This window comes from Octodon degus, unplaced genomic scaffold, assembly GCF_000260255.1.
Source record: "Octodon degus isolate 3935 unplaced genomic scaffold, OctDeg1.0 scaffold00040, whole genome shotgun sequence".
Classification (NCBI taxonomy): Eukaryota; Metazoa; Chordata; class Mammalia; order Rodentia; family Octodontidae; genus Octodon; species Octodon degus.
Genome location: NW_004524616.1, coordinates 13,661,676 through 13,676,807, shown reverse-complemented (window position 1 = coordinate 13,676,807; position 15,132 = coordinate 13,661,676). Strand labels below are relative to the sequence as shown.

The following is a 15,132-nucleotide window of genomic DNA, read 5'->3' as shown; positions in this document are numbered from 1 at the left end:
CCTTATCAAAAAAAGAAAATACTCAAATCCATGCAATCTGGAATAAAAAGGGTGAAATCACAGTGGACCCCGTAGAAACCCAGAGAAGCACCTATAACTACACTTTGAAGATTTTCATTCTAATGAGACTGAAAATATACTGTGAAAATCAGTGTGGAGATTCCTCAAAAACTTGGGATTGAGGTCCCATATGGTCCATCTATTCCCTTACTGGGTATCTTTACAGATTAAAAATACCCTTCCACTGCAGTATATGTGCACCCGTGTTTATGGCAGCACAATTTATAATGGTTAGATCTTGGAAATAATCCCAACACACTGGGGAATGGATAAAAAAAGATGTGGTCTCTTTATAAAATGGAGCACTACTCAGTCATAGAAAGGATAAACTGGAGACTTTTATAGGTAAATGGATGCAGCTCGGGACCATACTCATAAGTGAAATAAACCAGACACACATGTGCAAACATCGGATTGTCTCCCTAGTGTGAGAAGCTGAAAGAGTAAGTAAGATCCAAAATGTATAATAGCTATTATAAAGTAGGAAGGAACTGTTCAAAAGGAAAGAGAAACTGGGATGGGGAAAGGAGGAAAAAAAGGAAGGGAAAAGCACAATATGTACATATATCACACACAAGATGGTTAAGTTAATTTTACTACTAATTTCTTTTAGTTCACTGAAAAGAAAGGTTTGTGCTAATATTATTTGGACAACTAAATGCCTTTATCTTGTGCTCTGAGTAGCTAAGTTAAAGATAACAATACACAGTATACAATATATTAACCATTGTTACCCTCCAACTATTTTGTTTTAAAATCTTGTTATATTTTCTCTTTAACACAATGAATCTTTTTAAAAAATCAATAGAATACAAGTCTATATGCCTTGGTGGGACAAAAGCTGTAGTCTGAAACAATTGGGACCATTTCCAATTTATAATTTTCTAAATATATCTTTAGTTCAGTCATTTTAATAGCAAAAGTCTTCCAAGGTTTCCTTTTACAAATTCTTTCTTTACAGGAATAAGTAAACATTAGTAGAGAATACAATAGTGCTCACAGCCACGCACTGTCTTTCTTGGTCTGTAGACAGTCTCACTGTATAGTTCAAGCTGCCCCTGAACTCACCGCGTAGCTCAGGCTGGCCTTGAGTGGAAGGCAATCCTGCTTCAGACAGTCAAGTGCTGGGATTGCAGGGGTGTGCCACCATGCCCGGCAACACATGGTCTTATAAGACAATTTAATGTTATTAAAGTAAAGTTCTATTAAAACGTTACTTTTCAATGTTTTATATTCCACATGTACGTTAAGTGTAAGGTAGCTACAGTATCAAACAACAACAAACTGTAACATTATGTCTTTACATGGCAAGTTTAAGACCTGGTACTCCATTACTTAACATCTAGTATCACCACCAGAATATTTATGCAAATGAACTAAAATCTAAATGTTTGCTATGAAAACAGTCTCTAAATCCTACTTAATAAGGACCTCTTTCCCGCCATGGCAAGAGGCAACCGTGCCCTGCCTCGCCACAGAGCACATCACTCCTCACCTGGCCACGCAGCACCACTCGGGAAAGCACAGCACAGCGAGGCCCAGGAATGAAGCGGGACTCAGGAAACAGCACAAAACTCAGGAAGAGTTTTTCTTTTTCTTTTTTCTTTCATTCCACTCCTTTTTTTTTCATTCAAGAAATCCTTATTGAGTATCTGTTATATGCCCATCTGAGGATTCATCCTCCATTCTACCTTCTATGAGCTGACAATATTAGCTTTATTAACCTTGAAAATACTTCAATGATTTTGTTATTGGTTATTACAGATCTTTAAATGAATTTTATTTTATTCTTTCTGGCATAATGGTGTACACCTAGGGTCCTAGCTACTCAGGAGGCTGAGGCAGATGGATCACCTGAGCCCAGGAGTTTAAAGGCAATCTAGACAACTAAGCAAGACCCTGTTTCAAAAACAAACAAGCAAAAAACTATAAGGTAGTCTGACCAAAGCTAATAAGACAGGGCTGGCGAGATAGGTGAGCAGGACTAAGCACCTGCTTAGGCAACTGCAGAGACCTGGGTTCGATCCCTGGCACCACACGCCACACCGGCCACCGAGTCCAGGCGTGTTAGTGCACACCTGTAATCCCAGTGCTGGGGAGGCTGAAAACAGGAAGATCACTACGAGTCTGAGCTGCGCAGTGAGACCCTGTATCAAACACACCTTAAAAAAAAAAAAAGTAGTAAGACAGTGTATAGTCCAATAACTACACAGATGTGAGGTCTACTTGGGCTGCTTCCCCTGTGGGAAAGTGGGTAGCACAGGAGCTGTGTGGAAGGACACAGCCACTCTGGGCTCCACTAGCACAAAGGCGATGGCTCTCAGGAGCCACCTCATTGCCACCACCCAACTGTGCAGGAAAGTGTAGCTCATGGCCCTCATGGAGTGGAACAGCACTGGTAGCTCTTTCCCTTATCCTGCTGCTGCAGCGATTAAACAACTATGTGCCCTGTCGAGCTAATGCACCTCTATGTCATACTGACAGAGACCAACACCCATCAGCCACCGCAAGATTCCCTATGACTGAATTAATTATCAGGGCTATGGAGTGGGGGATGAAATACCCAAAGTGGTCATCTTACTCCTCTTGTGAATAAAAGCTGAATTTATAAAATCACATCAGAGCCAAGTGAAGAGGTGTACATCTGTAACCCCAGCACTTGGGAAACTGAGGCAGGAGGATCCCTGTGAGCTCAAGGCCAGCCTGGGCTACAAAGCGAGCTCAAGGCCAGATGAAATTACATAACAAGACCTTGTCTCAAACCACCCCCAAAATAATAATAAAATACAATCACAGCAATGTACCTCAATACATAATATCTCATTCAGTAAAATATTGTGCAAATTCTGCTCAGCTACTGAAAACACAAAGTAAGCCTGGATTAATGTTTAATCTCTTCTCAAATTAATGAGAATTTAAAAAGAGATGTTCTAGTGAGGTAGTAAGATTGATAAGTACATAAATACTGCAAAATAGGAGTAACAATACCATACAATAGATCCATCCTCAATTATAGAAGATCATTTACCTTTTAATGAATTAGTTTGAAACCCTGTATAGTGCACATTTATGACTCTAGAGATACAAGAGAAGTTGGAGAATTTAAGAACATCTCTGGTGGTTTAAAAAGAACCACTTATTACTCCAGTTAATTACTATTTAAACATTAATTCCCAAATTGCTTTTATAAATTCAGCTTTCCTTGGAAACTAAATACATGGAACATGGCGTGAAGAGCCGCCTCCACAGAAGTGCACCTCCTCTCACACCTGATGCGGAGTCTGCTCATTAAAACCACAGCTGACTATCCTACTGGCCCCTCAGATTTCTACCGTCCCCTCTGAAACCGCCCTCTAATTCTCTGAGTACAATTCTGTATTTGCTGCATTAACCTTTCCCTACTACTTTAGGTTTCTACAAGCTTCAAAAATAATGTAGCAGAGAACACAGAGAAATGAAACTGTTGTGCCCACGTCACTTGAGAAATTAACAGTAAGCTCCAGCCCTACCACACTACCACTCTAGGAAGAGCGGCGCCAACGCGCAGTCCAGAAGCCCTGCAAATCCCCCGTGTATTCTCTGGCTGGAGGCTGGACCTCCTCTCTTCCTGTCTCACAAACTACGCTTGTGTACAGGTTTCTGCATCTTGCTGGGCATCTGCTCTACTCTGCAAGGTAAGCAGGGCAGGTACACCTGTCCATTTTGTACCTGGGAATCGGAGCAGCAATACATGTGACTTCCTCACAGGAAAAATGTCAAAGAAACCCCAAGGGCTGGGCCATACGCTCTTTCTTCTGAGACAATGTTTCTCCACCTCCTGTACACATTACCATCCGGTGAGCTTTCCTAAAATACCAGTGTCTGATCACCAAACCAGAGCCAGTGGCCAACCCAGGCCAGTTAAAGCCGAGGGCAGCACCTAGTCATCTACACGTCTTCTGAGCTCCCGGGGCCATTCAAAGGCACAGCACTGAGAATCACGGTCCCACTGTTACAGGTGTTTCAAAGACGACTGCAGGTGTGGGATGACAGTGTTAGAGTTATAAATGTCAGCTGCAACACACATGGGGACACAGCTGAGCCAAGCATGTTCTCAGGTGTGGCCAAAGCAAACACGATTCAACGCAATGCAAAAAGGAAAGCACACAGAACGAGAAGGCCACGTTCAGCACATACATATCACACACACTGCTATTAACGTGTGCCATGTTTGTTTGTTTGTTTGTTTGTTTTCTGGTATCTTTTCCTCAAAAAGAGCATATTTTCAAACATGTAACCATACATTCGCACAAGTATCCCAAATGTCAGAAATGAAATGCTGAGGAAATACCTGGGAGTAACTTCACATGCCACATCACTGCTCCTAAGTATTTACCTTATAGAGGGCAGCCCAGGACAGAACTGCCAAACATCCAAAGCAGTGACACTGTCTCTCTCCCATTAAGTGTGACCTGAAATGTGCTAATTCTTTCCAGAGGGAACGTCACTAGCCACACTTTATTTGTGAGCACAGTATGGTTCTCAGACAACCAAGCCTCCATTTAATGGCAGGAGTCACGCTGTGACAAAGCTTGTGACTAAAAGAGCTCTCCTCAAATGGGGAGTGCCAAGCACAACAAACAGTTATCTACTGCATGGGGAGTTCACAGGCGGTTCTGCTACTCCTGTCACCAACGAAAGGAAGCACAAGGACAGTCCATGTCCCCCAAAGATGGCAAATATTATTACTCAGAACTCTAGGACTTAAAACACACAAATACATGGGGGTTTTGTTGTTGTTGCTGTTTTTTGTATTTTAGGGAAGGGTCTAGAGGGTGTTCAGGGTCTCACTACTTAGGTTGGACCAGTAGTGATCCGCCTGTTTACAGCCTCCCAAGAGCTGAGATTACAGGCACGCACCACTAGGCCCAGTCTAAAACACACAAATACAACCTTCACCCATGCATGTAACAAATTAGGATTGTGAAAAAATTATCACTTTTATAATAGCCTCAAAATCAAATTACCAAGCAGGAGTCAAAGGCACCTAACAGATTTCTAAGTGCCCAACTCAAAGTGTTTTTTTCAGTGAAATCTCACGTGACAAAACTTCTGCACCTTATTTTCCCCTCCCCTTCCCACTAAACCTTCTTCTAGCTCTGCTAAAATACTGACTCCCTATGTGTTTTGTGTCTCCTTGTTTTTCCCAAAAGAAAAACTAATGATCAAGTACATGGGTTTGATTTTTAAACTGGTATAAAAGTTTTAAACACATTGTACTGAGAAAAATACAAACAGGAATACTCTTGAAAGTGGCTACACACTAAACACACATCTTAGGACCCAGCCTTAGCTACAGAGAGTTACTAAATTCTGCAGAGTCCAAAGCTTAGCTTTTTAAACCATCAGCTCTGCTAACTGCTCCACTTTCTTCCTGCCATCCTGTGTAAACATTCACGCATCCTAAACCCTGTGAAATGGGAGTCTGCAAAGGCAAAGCTAGGGCCACCTGAGACTGAGAATCCCCTGAGCCTTCTAAAGCCACAAGTCCCTGGATGAGCCAACAAGGACAGCCAGAGGTGGATGAATGGCAGCTCACAAGGCCGTGAATCAGAATCAAAAGATCAATTCTTCAGAGCACAGTGTGGGACTGGCCAGGCTTTACATGTATCATTATCAAATGATAAAAAAAAATATCTGTTCAATCCCCAGTGTGCCGGCACCACCCTGAGCCTGCAACTGAGACTAGGCATGGTGGCACATGTCTGTAATCGAAGCACCTGGGAGGCTGAAAATAGGAGAATCATTATCAGTCCCATCTGTGAAGTGAGACCCTGTAGACGTTCAGACCATATATATATATATATATATATGAAATACATAACCAGAGGGTCAGATTTCCACTTCACTGTTGTAGTTTTTAAGCAGAATGGTTTTAAAATCATTTTTTTTTATGAGGCACTAATGTTAAAGTCGAAGCCAAACAGCTCTGACTTGGGAAAACTGAGAAAGAACCCAAGATGTCCCAGAAAGTTTGTGGTTAATTCAATAACATCTGCCACCTGATGAGGTCACACTGTGGGAAGAGTCACCTCTCACTTAAATAAATAACATCAAGCAGTGAACAGGGGTGCCAAGTCAAAGAAAAGAAATGGGAAGATAGCACTTCACCCCAGTGAGGACACTAGCCAGGACCAGAAAATCTAACTGGAGTTGATGGCACTTGCCCAGGTCTTTTTTGCTGGTTCTGAGAATGTGTGCATAAGCTAACGAACTGTGACTATTCATCTCACAACTCCTCCGTGCTCTCCACAGAGAGATACCAGTGTGAAGCCCTTTTCTACCATTTCTGCTCCAGGGAAAACCTAAGGAAAAGGTAAACTGCACAATTCGAAGACATCTGCCCTTTGACAGGTGCTTGTCCTTGTATTGTTTATTTTATTTTATTTTTTTGTATTTTGGGGAAGGGTCTACAGGGTGTTCAGGGTCTCGCTACTAGATCAGACTCATAGTGATCCACCTGTTTACAGCCTCCCAAGAGCTGGGATTACAGGCGCACACCACCACGCCCAGTCTCAACTGCCATCTTAGCGTGCCCCGGGGGGTGGGCAGGGGCTGGCACAACAGGCCTGGGGATCAAACCCCTGGCCCTGTGCCAGCTTTCAGGCTCTTTCTTGTACTGTTCTAAATTGGCTTCTAGAATACATTTTTTAAAAATGAAAATGTACAAAGAGAGACAACATGCAAAACCCTCAACGTTTCTAACGCCAAAAGTACATTTTAACCTTCATTTCCACTTGGGCATACAGGAGAACACAGTAACTATGCCCATTCTCTTTTCTTGTATAATTAAGTCTGTTTCTTCTTTACTGGCACTAATTTTTTTTTTTTTTTTATCTAATTAAGAAGCACATCACTCGAGTAAAGTCTATACATAACATCATGTGCACATTTCAAAGATTTCTTTAAAACTCTTTTTCTATTTTGAAACAGCTTCAGCTACACCTTGCCCAGGAAATATGGTCCATGCATTTCTCTTTCCTACCCACCCAGTCTCTTTTGCATCTATTTTACCTTCTCCTTTTAAGTTTCCGTCCTCGGTTTTTTCCCCCTTGATTCAAAGGAATCTGGGGAATGGCTTGGGGTCTCAAACCCTTCTTGTGACACTTGTGTTTGTGCTTGCTGCTCACAAACCACCACAATGTTCACAACTGTCACCTCTTCCATCCTCAACCACTCTAGTGTAAAAGGAGTAAACACGTTCTCCCTAGTGCTTTATTGTCCACTGTCCCCTTCTGTGTGGCCTAAGGTTCGCCTCTCCCTGCAATTTTTCTCCTCTACGCATTCTGAAAGGAGCAGGGCAGTTCTCCATTCTCAGTGGCTCGAGTTCAGTTTCTGCTGGCCCTTAAGGACACAGGCCACTAAAACACTCTGCACCTGATGACCATGTGCTGTGAGACGTGGCCAACCCTAAATTGGATCCACAACCGCCCATTCTCTGATTTATACTTCCAATAGCAATGACAAATTGATCCATTCCTCTTGTACCTTGTCTCCCTTGTGACTGACTTGCCAAATGGCTTCCTAAGCCAAGGGGCAGGAAAGGCTCGTCTCTGGCCATTGGAGAGACGACTGGCTCAACAAGGGTGACACCTGTGACCGTGATGTACTAGCTCTGAGCACCAACCAGCCACAACCACATCACGACAAAGTCCTTGCTATGTACAGAAATACTTTCTCAATTCCAAAGGTAAACAAAAGCCACCACAATACAAAACAGCCACGTTGAGACAAACTGGCTGGCGTAGCACGTACACAATAAACTTGAGATCTAGCTTCCTCCTAGATTTCCACACTATGTTATAGGACAAGGCTTCCCAATCCCACTTCCCACAGCCCTTCCATTTTGGCACTTAAAGTGACAAAACACTTTTAGGGACACTGACTCATTCTAAATGTGAAAGCATCCATGAACAAAAAGATAAACATAGTTCTTATTTCCACAAAAACTCAGAGAGCCTACAGACTACTTTTCTCTCCTCTCTAAATACCACAAAACAAACTCCCCTCACAGATGGACAGAAATACATCATGGGGTAGGAGGCATTGTAAAATAAATAAAAATAAATTGTATTTACCTTCTTCTGTTTCATGCCACACGATCCCTTCCAAATTCACACTGGTCCCGGGTTCACAGGGCCCAAGACACTCGGGCTCTGTCACTACTCCAACTTCACATGTATTGACACCCACAGACCGAGTCCGAACCAAAAGCTGCTCAACGGGTGCTGCAATATTGGATGAAGATGGGGGAAAGTAGGAGGGTAGAATCTGAGGCGTGAGACTGCTGGAAATCGGAGGCGGTGGCGCTGGCACTGTAAACAGGGGGTCAACCTGAAAGACAGACAGGCTTACTGCAGTGGTGCTGCATTCCACAGGTTCTCTGCAATGCAATCTGCTTACATCGCTTCTAGCATACATCATCATTCCCAATTCCATGTGTAATTACAATATGCTCTGAGCATTTCATAGTGCCAAAATATAAAGTAGACTACAATGAGTTTTTATTTTTTCATGCAAAACAAGGTAAACAGAAGAACACGACTGTCCTCAATTATAAGTAGGCCTTCAGTGCTTTTCTAAATTCACCAATGGACAACCTTTTAGTCTCAGTGGATGTGAGTGAAAAATTAAGAGAATTTCTGACTTGTACTAAAGTCTTATTTTCAAATCTGTAACATTTTCCAAAAGACAAAGTCTGATAAATATCAATAAACAATAACACCTTCATCACTGGACATTTAAGTACAGAAGATAGTCTAAAACTGGTTTCAAAGTATTTTGTAAACCACAGTAAATTAAATCACTATTAAAGTATATTAGCTCCCTCTGTAGAATTTATAAAATATATAACTTGATTGCACACATTGAAACACACAAACTGGATATTATTAGCATATATTAAACATTAATTCCTAATTAAATGTTCCATTGCAAAGTTTAACAGAATTCATACAAGAGAAGTGAATGCATTGCCCAACATCAGCAGAACATGAGTTTCTCCAATACACAAGTCCTTTAGTGGTTCAACTTGTCAAGGTCCCCAACAGGGCTAATCAAGACTCAGCAACCCTCTCTCTAACTCCAGAAAATAGAAACACCCGCCTGAAGATCTTACAGGGCAAGGACCGCTCCTTTGCACTCCCACCCTCAGGAGGGCAGCGAAAGGAATACTTCCCAAGCGTACAGGTGTGCCCCTCAGGACACCAAAGCCTGCGCACGTACTTAAACAGCCAAGTCGCCAACCAACCCACTCATCCATCTGGCCCACTTAACCACTGTTAGGCCTGCTGCTATAGAACAGCTCTGACGCTGCTACACACGGGTTACCACTTGGGAAAAGGCACACAGACACATCTGTACTAGCACCCTGGAGTACCTGTCTTTGTGTCGCACGGCCACTGACTGCATATGAGGAACCAAATTTTGCATGTATCATCAGCTGGGTTAAGCAACTGTAAAGATGAAGGGCACACAGCAGGTCACTGGTAAAATGCCCTTCCCCTGTCGTTCATATATCAGTAGTTAAGTTCTTGTTGCTTAGAAAAAATTTTAAGTATTTTCCAGCAAATCAGATGAAGAAATGTGCTCTTAGCCCAACAGCTGAAGCAACCATCTGTGTGGGCTCCTCTGCAGATGACTGCAGGAACCACTTCTACAGTTTGCATCTCACCAGGAAGATACACCGACGTTCACTTGTCTGAGTGATCCAAGATGCAGCGGGACAGCCCTTCACCCATCTGCATGCTAAAGAAACCTAATTTCCTGCTCTGGAAGCTGCCAGGAAGCTTCTTTTGCTCCACGCTTTCTATTGTTCTGCATTCTTGGTCACAGAGCCCAAGAAAGAGAGGCAGTGAGCAGCCCGACCCCCAGAGCTGGTGAATTAAGCTTTCATGTAAATGCAGCGCAGTGTGGATCAAAGTTCTTCGCACTGATTGTTGCAATTTTACAATGGGGCTGACAAATGGAAGAAAAAGTGCTCTAGGGAAGAAAATTCAAACAGGGAAAAAATGCAGGGTTACGCTGTAATCTTTATCACTACCAGAAAGCTATGAGATTAGAATCATTTCTTTAAATTTTTTAAAAAATTATGAATCAATTACTGCTGTAATTTTTTTTGCATCCATCCCAAGAAATTGTTTTCTTTAATTCATTTTATAGTTAGTTGTAAATTGACTGCAATTGAATACTATCCATATAAACCAAAAGGACAAAATGAGAAAATGTTGTGCCGATTTTCTTTACATGGCCTGACAGAGCCTCTATCAACCCAAAGACAACAAATTTAGCTCCCACTGGACGTACAGAAGTCAAAATAAAATCAAAGAAGTGAGTAGTTTTAGAAAGCAACTTGTGCTCTGTACTGAGGGCCTGGGGCCAATGAATGCCACAGGAGTTATTGGAGTGGGGGACACTGGCTCCAGGAGCTGAGCACCAGCTCTTGACACCCACTGTTCTGTGACCAGAGAGAGGCACTTGACCTCCCTGATGCCCATATTCATCAAGTGGAACATGTACTCTCAGCCTTTTAATAGTGACGATAAAGCCTATCATGACAGTTTCTTGACTAAATCCCTATTTCAGTGTGACTCCATTACAGAGATATATTTGTATACAGATACACCCACCAATACAGTTTACGATGTCTTTTTAATTCCAATGATCAAGTTCCTCCCCGTGTTGCCCTCTCTCTTCCTTATCCCTCTCCTTCTTGTTTTTGTGTGTGTGGTTTTTTTTTTCCCCCTGAACCCAGGGCCTTGCACCTGCTAAGCCCACACACTACCACTAAGAGCCCACACACTACCACTGAGACACCCTTATCCCAAAGGTCAAGGTTCTACACAATCTGGGTGGCTTGAGGGGAGAAGTCATGGTATCCTAGGCCTATGAACAAGTTAACTGGGTTTATTTTCAATGAACATCGTGTAAATATGTTTTAAAATGAGAAAGCTAAGGTTCATACTATGAATATTAATTTAATTATAAATACATGAGACCCTGAACACCCTATAGACCCTTCCCTAAAATATGAGAAGAAATATAGCCACAATGTGATTGTAGCCTCAAAGCCTTAAGCATGATAGGTAATATAATTAAAGATTCAAATTCTGATTTACCCAAGTGAATTTCGACCCTTGCTTCTTCTCCTGAAGGAACTGCCCCATGTGGCACAAAGCTGACATCTGCATAGGTACTGCAATCAGCACACCAGCAAGAGAAAAGAAACCTCTGCTTTTTTTTTTCCAACAGTCACTTCCCACCAGGTTTCAGGAATGAGGGGTGATACCAAATGTCAAGAGGGACCAGAGTCACTGGAAGGCATCAGAGGTGTTTTATCCACCAAGTATGCTACTTTGATAGACATACCAATTTTTACCAATACTTAAAACATTAGAGAAGAATGAATACTTAGCTCTTAAAGTATCAATAGGGTGAAGTGTTGCTCTGGACCACAGGCCTTCGGCATCTATGCCCAGGAAGAACCTCTCCTAGGACTTGTCTTCCCACTGAGGACAATGAAGCCTGACTGGCCGAGGGAGGCAGCCTGAGTCTGAGAACTGGCATTTTCCAGGGACAGCCCCAGAATGGTCCACCTGGAAGGCCACCTAGTCCAGCCTGCTCATTCTAAAGAAAACTGTGGCTCATGTTCATGCAAGGGCAGCAGGTTATCACCAGGAGCAGTTCAGGTGAGCATCAAAGAGCAGCATAAAAGCAGAAAATGCATGAGTTCAACGTACACTGGGAGACAAAAGGGGGCGAAAGGGAAACAATTCAAAGAATGTGGCCACTATTTCCTGGCAGGTAATGCCCGCAGGAGAAGAGCTTCTCCTTACAGGGTTTCACTTCTCTTGTGTATCTCAGTGTCACACATACAGCCACATGTACCATATGTAAAGCAAGATTTTAAAGGATAGTCTGTAGTTATTTTCGCCTTATACAAAAGATCACTGCATTGCACCGACTTCTCGGGTCACTGATCCATGCACTGGACCACGGCCTCTTCAGCCAGTGAGGCTTGTGAGGACACAGGGAGCGTCGCTGTCCACAGCACCACCGCTGGCACGCGGGGGCGGGGGCCACATGCTGCTGTGTGCTGAAGGCTTGCAGTCAGGTGTGGAGGTGTCCAGAGGTGGGGCTCTAGGGCAATGCCAGGTCTTGAGGCTTGCAGCCTGCTGGATGCATTAGCCCACTCATGCGTCCCTAATTGGATGGGCTGTTGGAAAGTGACAGAAATTTAGAAGGTGGGGCCTGCTAGGAAAGTCTGGGTCCCGAGTGACGTACCTGCAAAGGTTGATCAAAATATATGATGCATATTAAAATGTTTAAAAATTTTAAAGTCAAAAAACACATTAATGAGGCTGGGGAGATAACTCAGTGGTATAGCACCTGTCTGGCAAGCACAAGGACCCAGGTTCGATCCCTGACACCACATGCTGAGCCGGCCCTGGAACCCTGGACATGCTGAGCCAGCCTCTGAACCCTGACACGACGGCCCACGCCTGCAGTCCCAGTGCTGGGGAGGCTGAGACAGGAGGATCATTATAAGTCTGAGAGGCATAGTGAAACCCTATACCAAGCAAATAAATGAATAATTTCAAAAGCACATTAACACTACTCTTCCTCAAAACATTCTCCCTCCCTTTCAAACACACTTATTCTAGCATTCTTGTCTCTTTCAGAAGTGGTTCTAGGGGCCGGGGAGATGGTTCAGTGGAATAAGTGCTTCCCTGGCAAGCGCAAGGACCTGAGTTCAATCCCTGGTTCCACCAAAAAAAAAAAAAGAAGTGGTTCTAGAAGTCCTCTTTAATGAATGTCTTTTTCATGCATGCTGCAGAGCAGAGTGCATGCTGTTTTTACATGCTACTCAAAGGAAAGGCAGGTGTACGCCAGCATGTTCTGGTCCATTGGGATCTGGCACAATATGACTTCTGTCTCTTTCCCAAAGTCTGAATGACCATTAAAAGTAAATGTTAAGAAAAAAAAAAAAAGGTAAATATTCTGAATCAATTTTGGACACAGATGCAACCACAAGGGCACAACTAAAGGTATTACGAGAAAGGACTCGCAGAGATGCTTCTGCAGGGACAAGGATGAAAGGATAAGTGCAATTCAAAGGAAGGGAAGCATTTTGAGAAGAACTAATGATGTGTCTTTTACCATAATAAATTTATAAACTTAAATACTCACTGTACTTTGAGATCACACCTCGTACACCTTGTCCCCAGCCCTCCCCACTCCTCCGCCCTCTGCTGCCACGTGGTTAGCACCTTTGCTCCCAACATGCTCTCCACCACAACCGTCTGTCCCACTACTGAGCCCAAGACCAAGGAGCCAGGGGCGGTGGACTGAAAGCTCTGAAACCACGTGCCAACCTAAAACTGCCCTTTCAGTTGGTTATCTCAGGCACTTTCAGTGTTAAAGCCACAAAAAATTTGCACGAATGCGTACGGGGGTGACTCTGGGGTTCTCTTTGAGACAGGTGGCGGGGGGGGGGGGGCTCCAGGTGGTAGCAGCCGGCAAGTCATCACTGGGCCTCTCTGAGGCTCCATGAGCAGATCTAGGAAGTGGGACTGCAGTACAGGACATGAGAATGTGCCTACTGTACTGGCTTTATGTATTAAAAAAGACAGCCCCAGTCTGACATTACGGTTCCCTAACCCTATGCACAACCTTACAAAGCTCCTCTTATATCCTACTATGTTGAACATAAATCTATAATCCCTTCCCAGTGCATGGTTAAGAGAAGTTGAAGTGGGATAAAGGCATAAGGAAAAAGGGCTTACCCTAGAGCTCGGCCTTGGGAAACACTGCTTCTTTCCTGTGCTGGCTACTGGCAGCAGTCAACGGCCTTAATCCAGCCCCACTTTAGAGTTTTACAATGATGACGGGATCACTGTAGAGGCCCCGATGAGTCCTAAGCCACTATAAAATCTTCTACCAGTCTCCAGATGCACCTCTTTTTTGTGTGCTATCTCTCCACAAGTCTGCTCCTAGTCACCTAAACTCTATCACACAACCAGCCCAATAACGACTGCACAACTTCTGTTTGCCAGGCATGGACCAACCTGCTAGCGTAAGAGTGGGCCCAAACCAGCCAGGTCCCTGCTTCAAGGACTGACTGGTTAGTGGGCAAGGTTGTGCCACAAATCAAAATGATCACACATACAGAGTAAACTTGCAGCTACCATCAGAGAACCACAGCCAAGGTACTAGCCACGGTGGGGTGCATGCAAATCACCTGACTGCTCGTTAACTGACTCAGGCAGCCACTTGAGCTGAGACTCTGTGCTTGCTTCAGCAGCACATATTCTAAAATTGATCTGAGACTCTGTCTTCATGTATAAAACAGAAAGAGCACCTAGCTAGCGTGACTGCCACGTGAGATCACACCACACACCTGCCCTCCAGAAAGACATAGCTCAGGGGCTAGTTTAGAGCAGCACTCAATAAACAGGAGCTATCTCTACTGTCGATGTTATTATCATTATTACAAATATATTTCAGACCTAAACTAAAAAGAAATCGATAGGTGGTTTAGTCTCATAGGGCCAAGTGTTAGCATTTGCTACATCCAAAAGCAATTCAAGAGAGCCAATTATGAATAACTTTCTGGGAGGGGGAGAACCTCTCATATAGTTCTAATCAGATATTCCTCATTTAAAAATCAGTGGGGGGTTACTGGTCTAATAATACTAATAACTAGAATAAAGGATCGGAATAAAGGACTGGCTGGCTTCAGCAAGAGCTCCTTTATCAGAGCTCTTTTCTGTCGTCTTGAGGGGACACTGATGTAACCTATTACAGCCCAAAGAGGAAAGCAGCCATCTCCAGTAGGGGGAAAAAAAACACCCATAAGTCTAACAGCTGGTGGTGGCAGCCCGTCAAACTGAGGAAAGTTAATGTCAAGAACAGACGCGCGGCAGTCTCTCACTGTTATTTTTGCATGATTATTCCCAGGTGTTGGTGCACGCTGAGCAGTAGCCTGGCTATTTATCACGCCAGAGAGTCTAAGAGCTTGGGAGGCGGGAGCAG

General features: G+C 43.5%; 1 protein-coding gene across 4 annotated transcripts in view; it reads right to left on the bottom strand.

The window, feature by feature from the left end:
* The window catches only part of Znf608 (zinc finger protein 608), a 113,265-nt gene that overhangs the window by 58,164 nt on the left and 39,969 nt on the right, over window positions 1-15,132 (bottom strand). For all 4 annotated transcript variants that reach the window (XM_023715315.1, XM_023715316.1, XM_004631326.3 and 1 more), the window contains one exon: window positions 8,178-8,433. In XM_023715315.1, coding sequence (XP_023571083.1) covers window positions 8,178-8,433 — 256 coding nt within the window. The remainder of the gene's footprint in view (window positions 1-8,177; window positions 8,434-15,132) is intronic.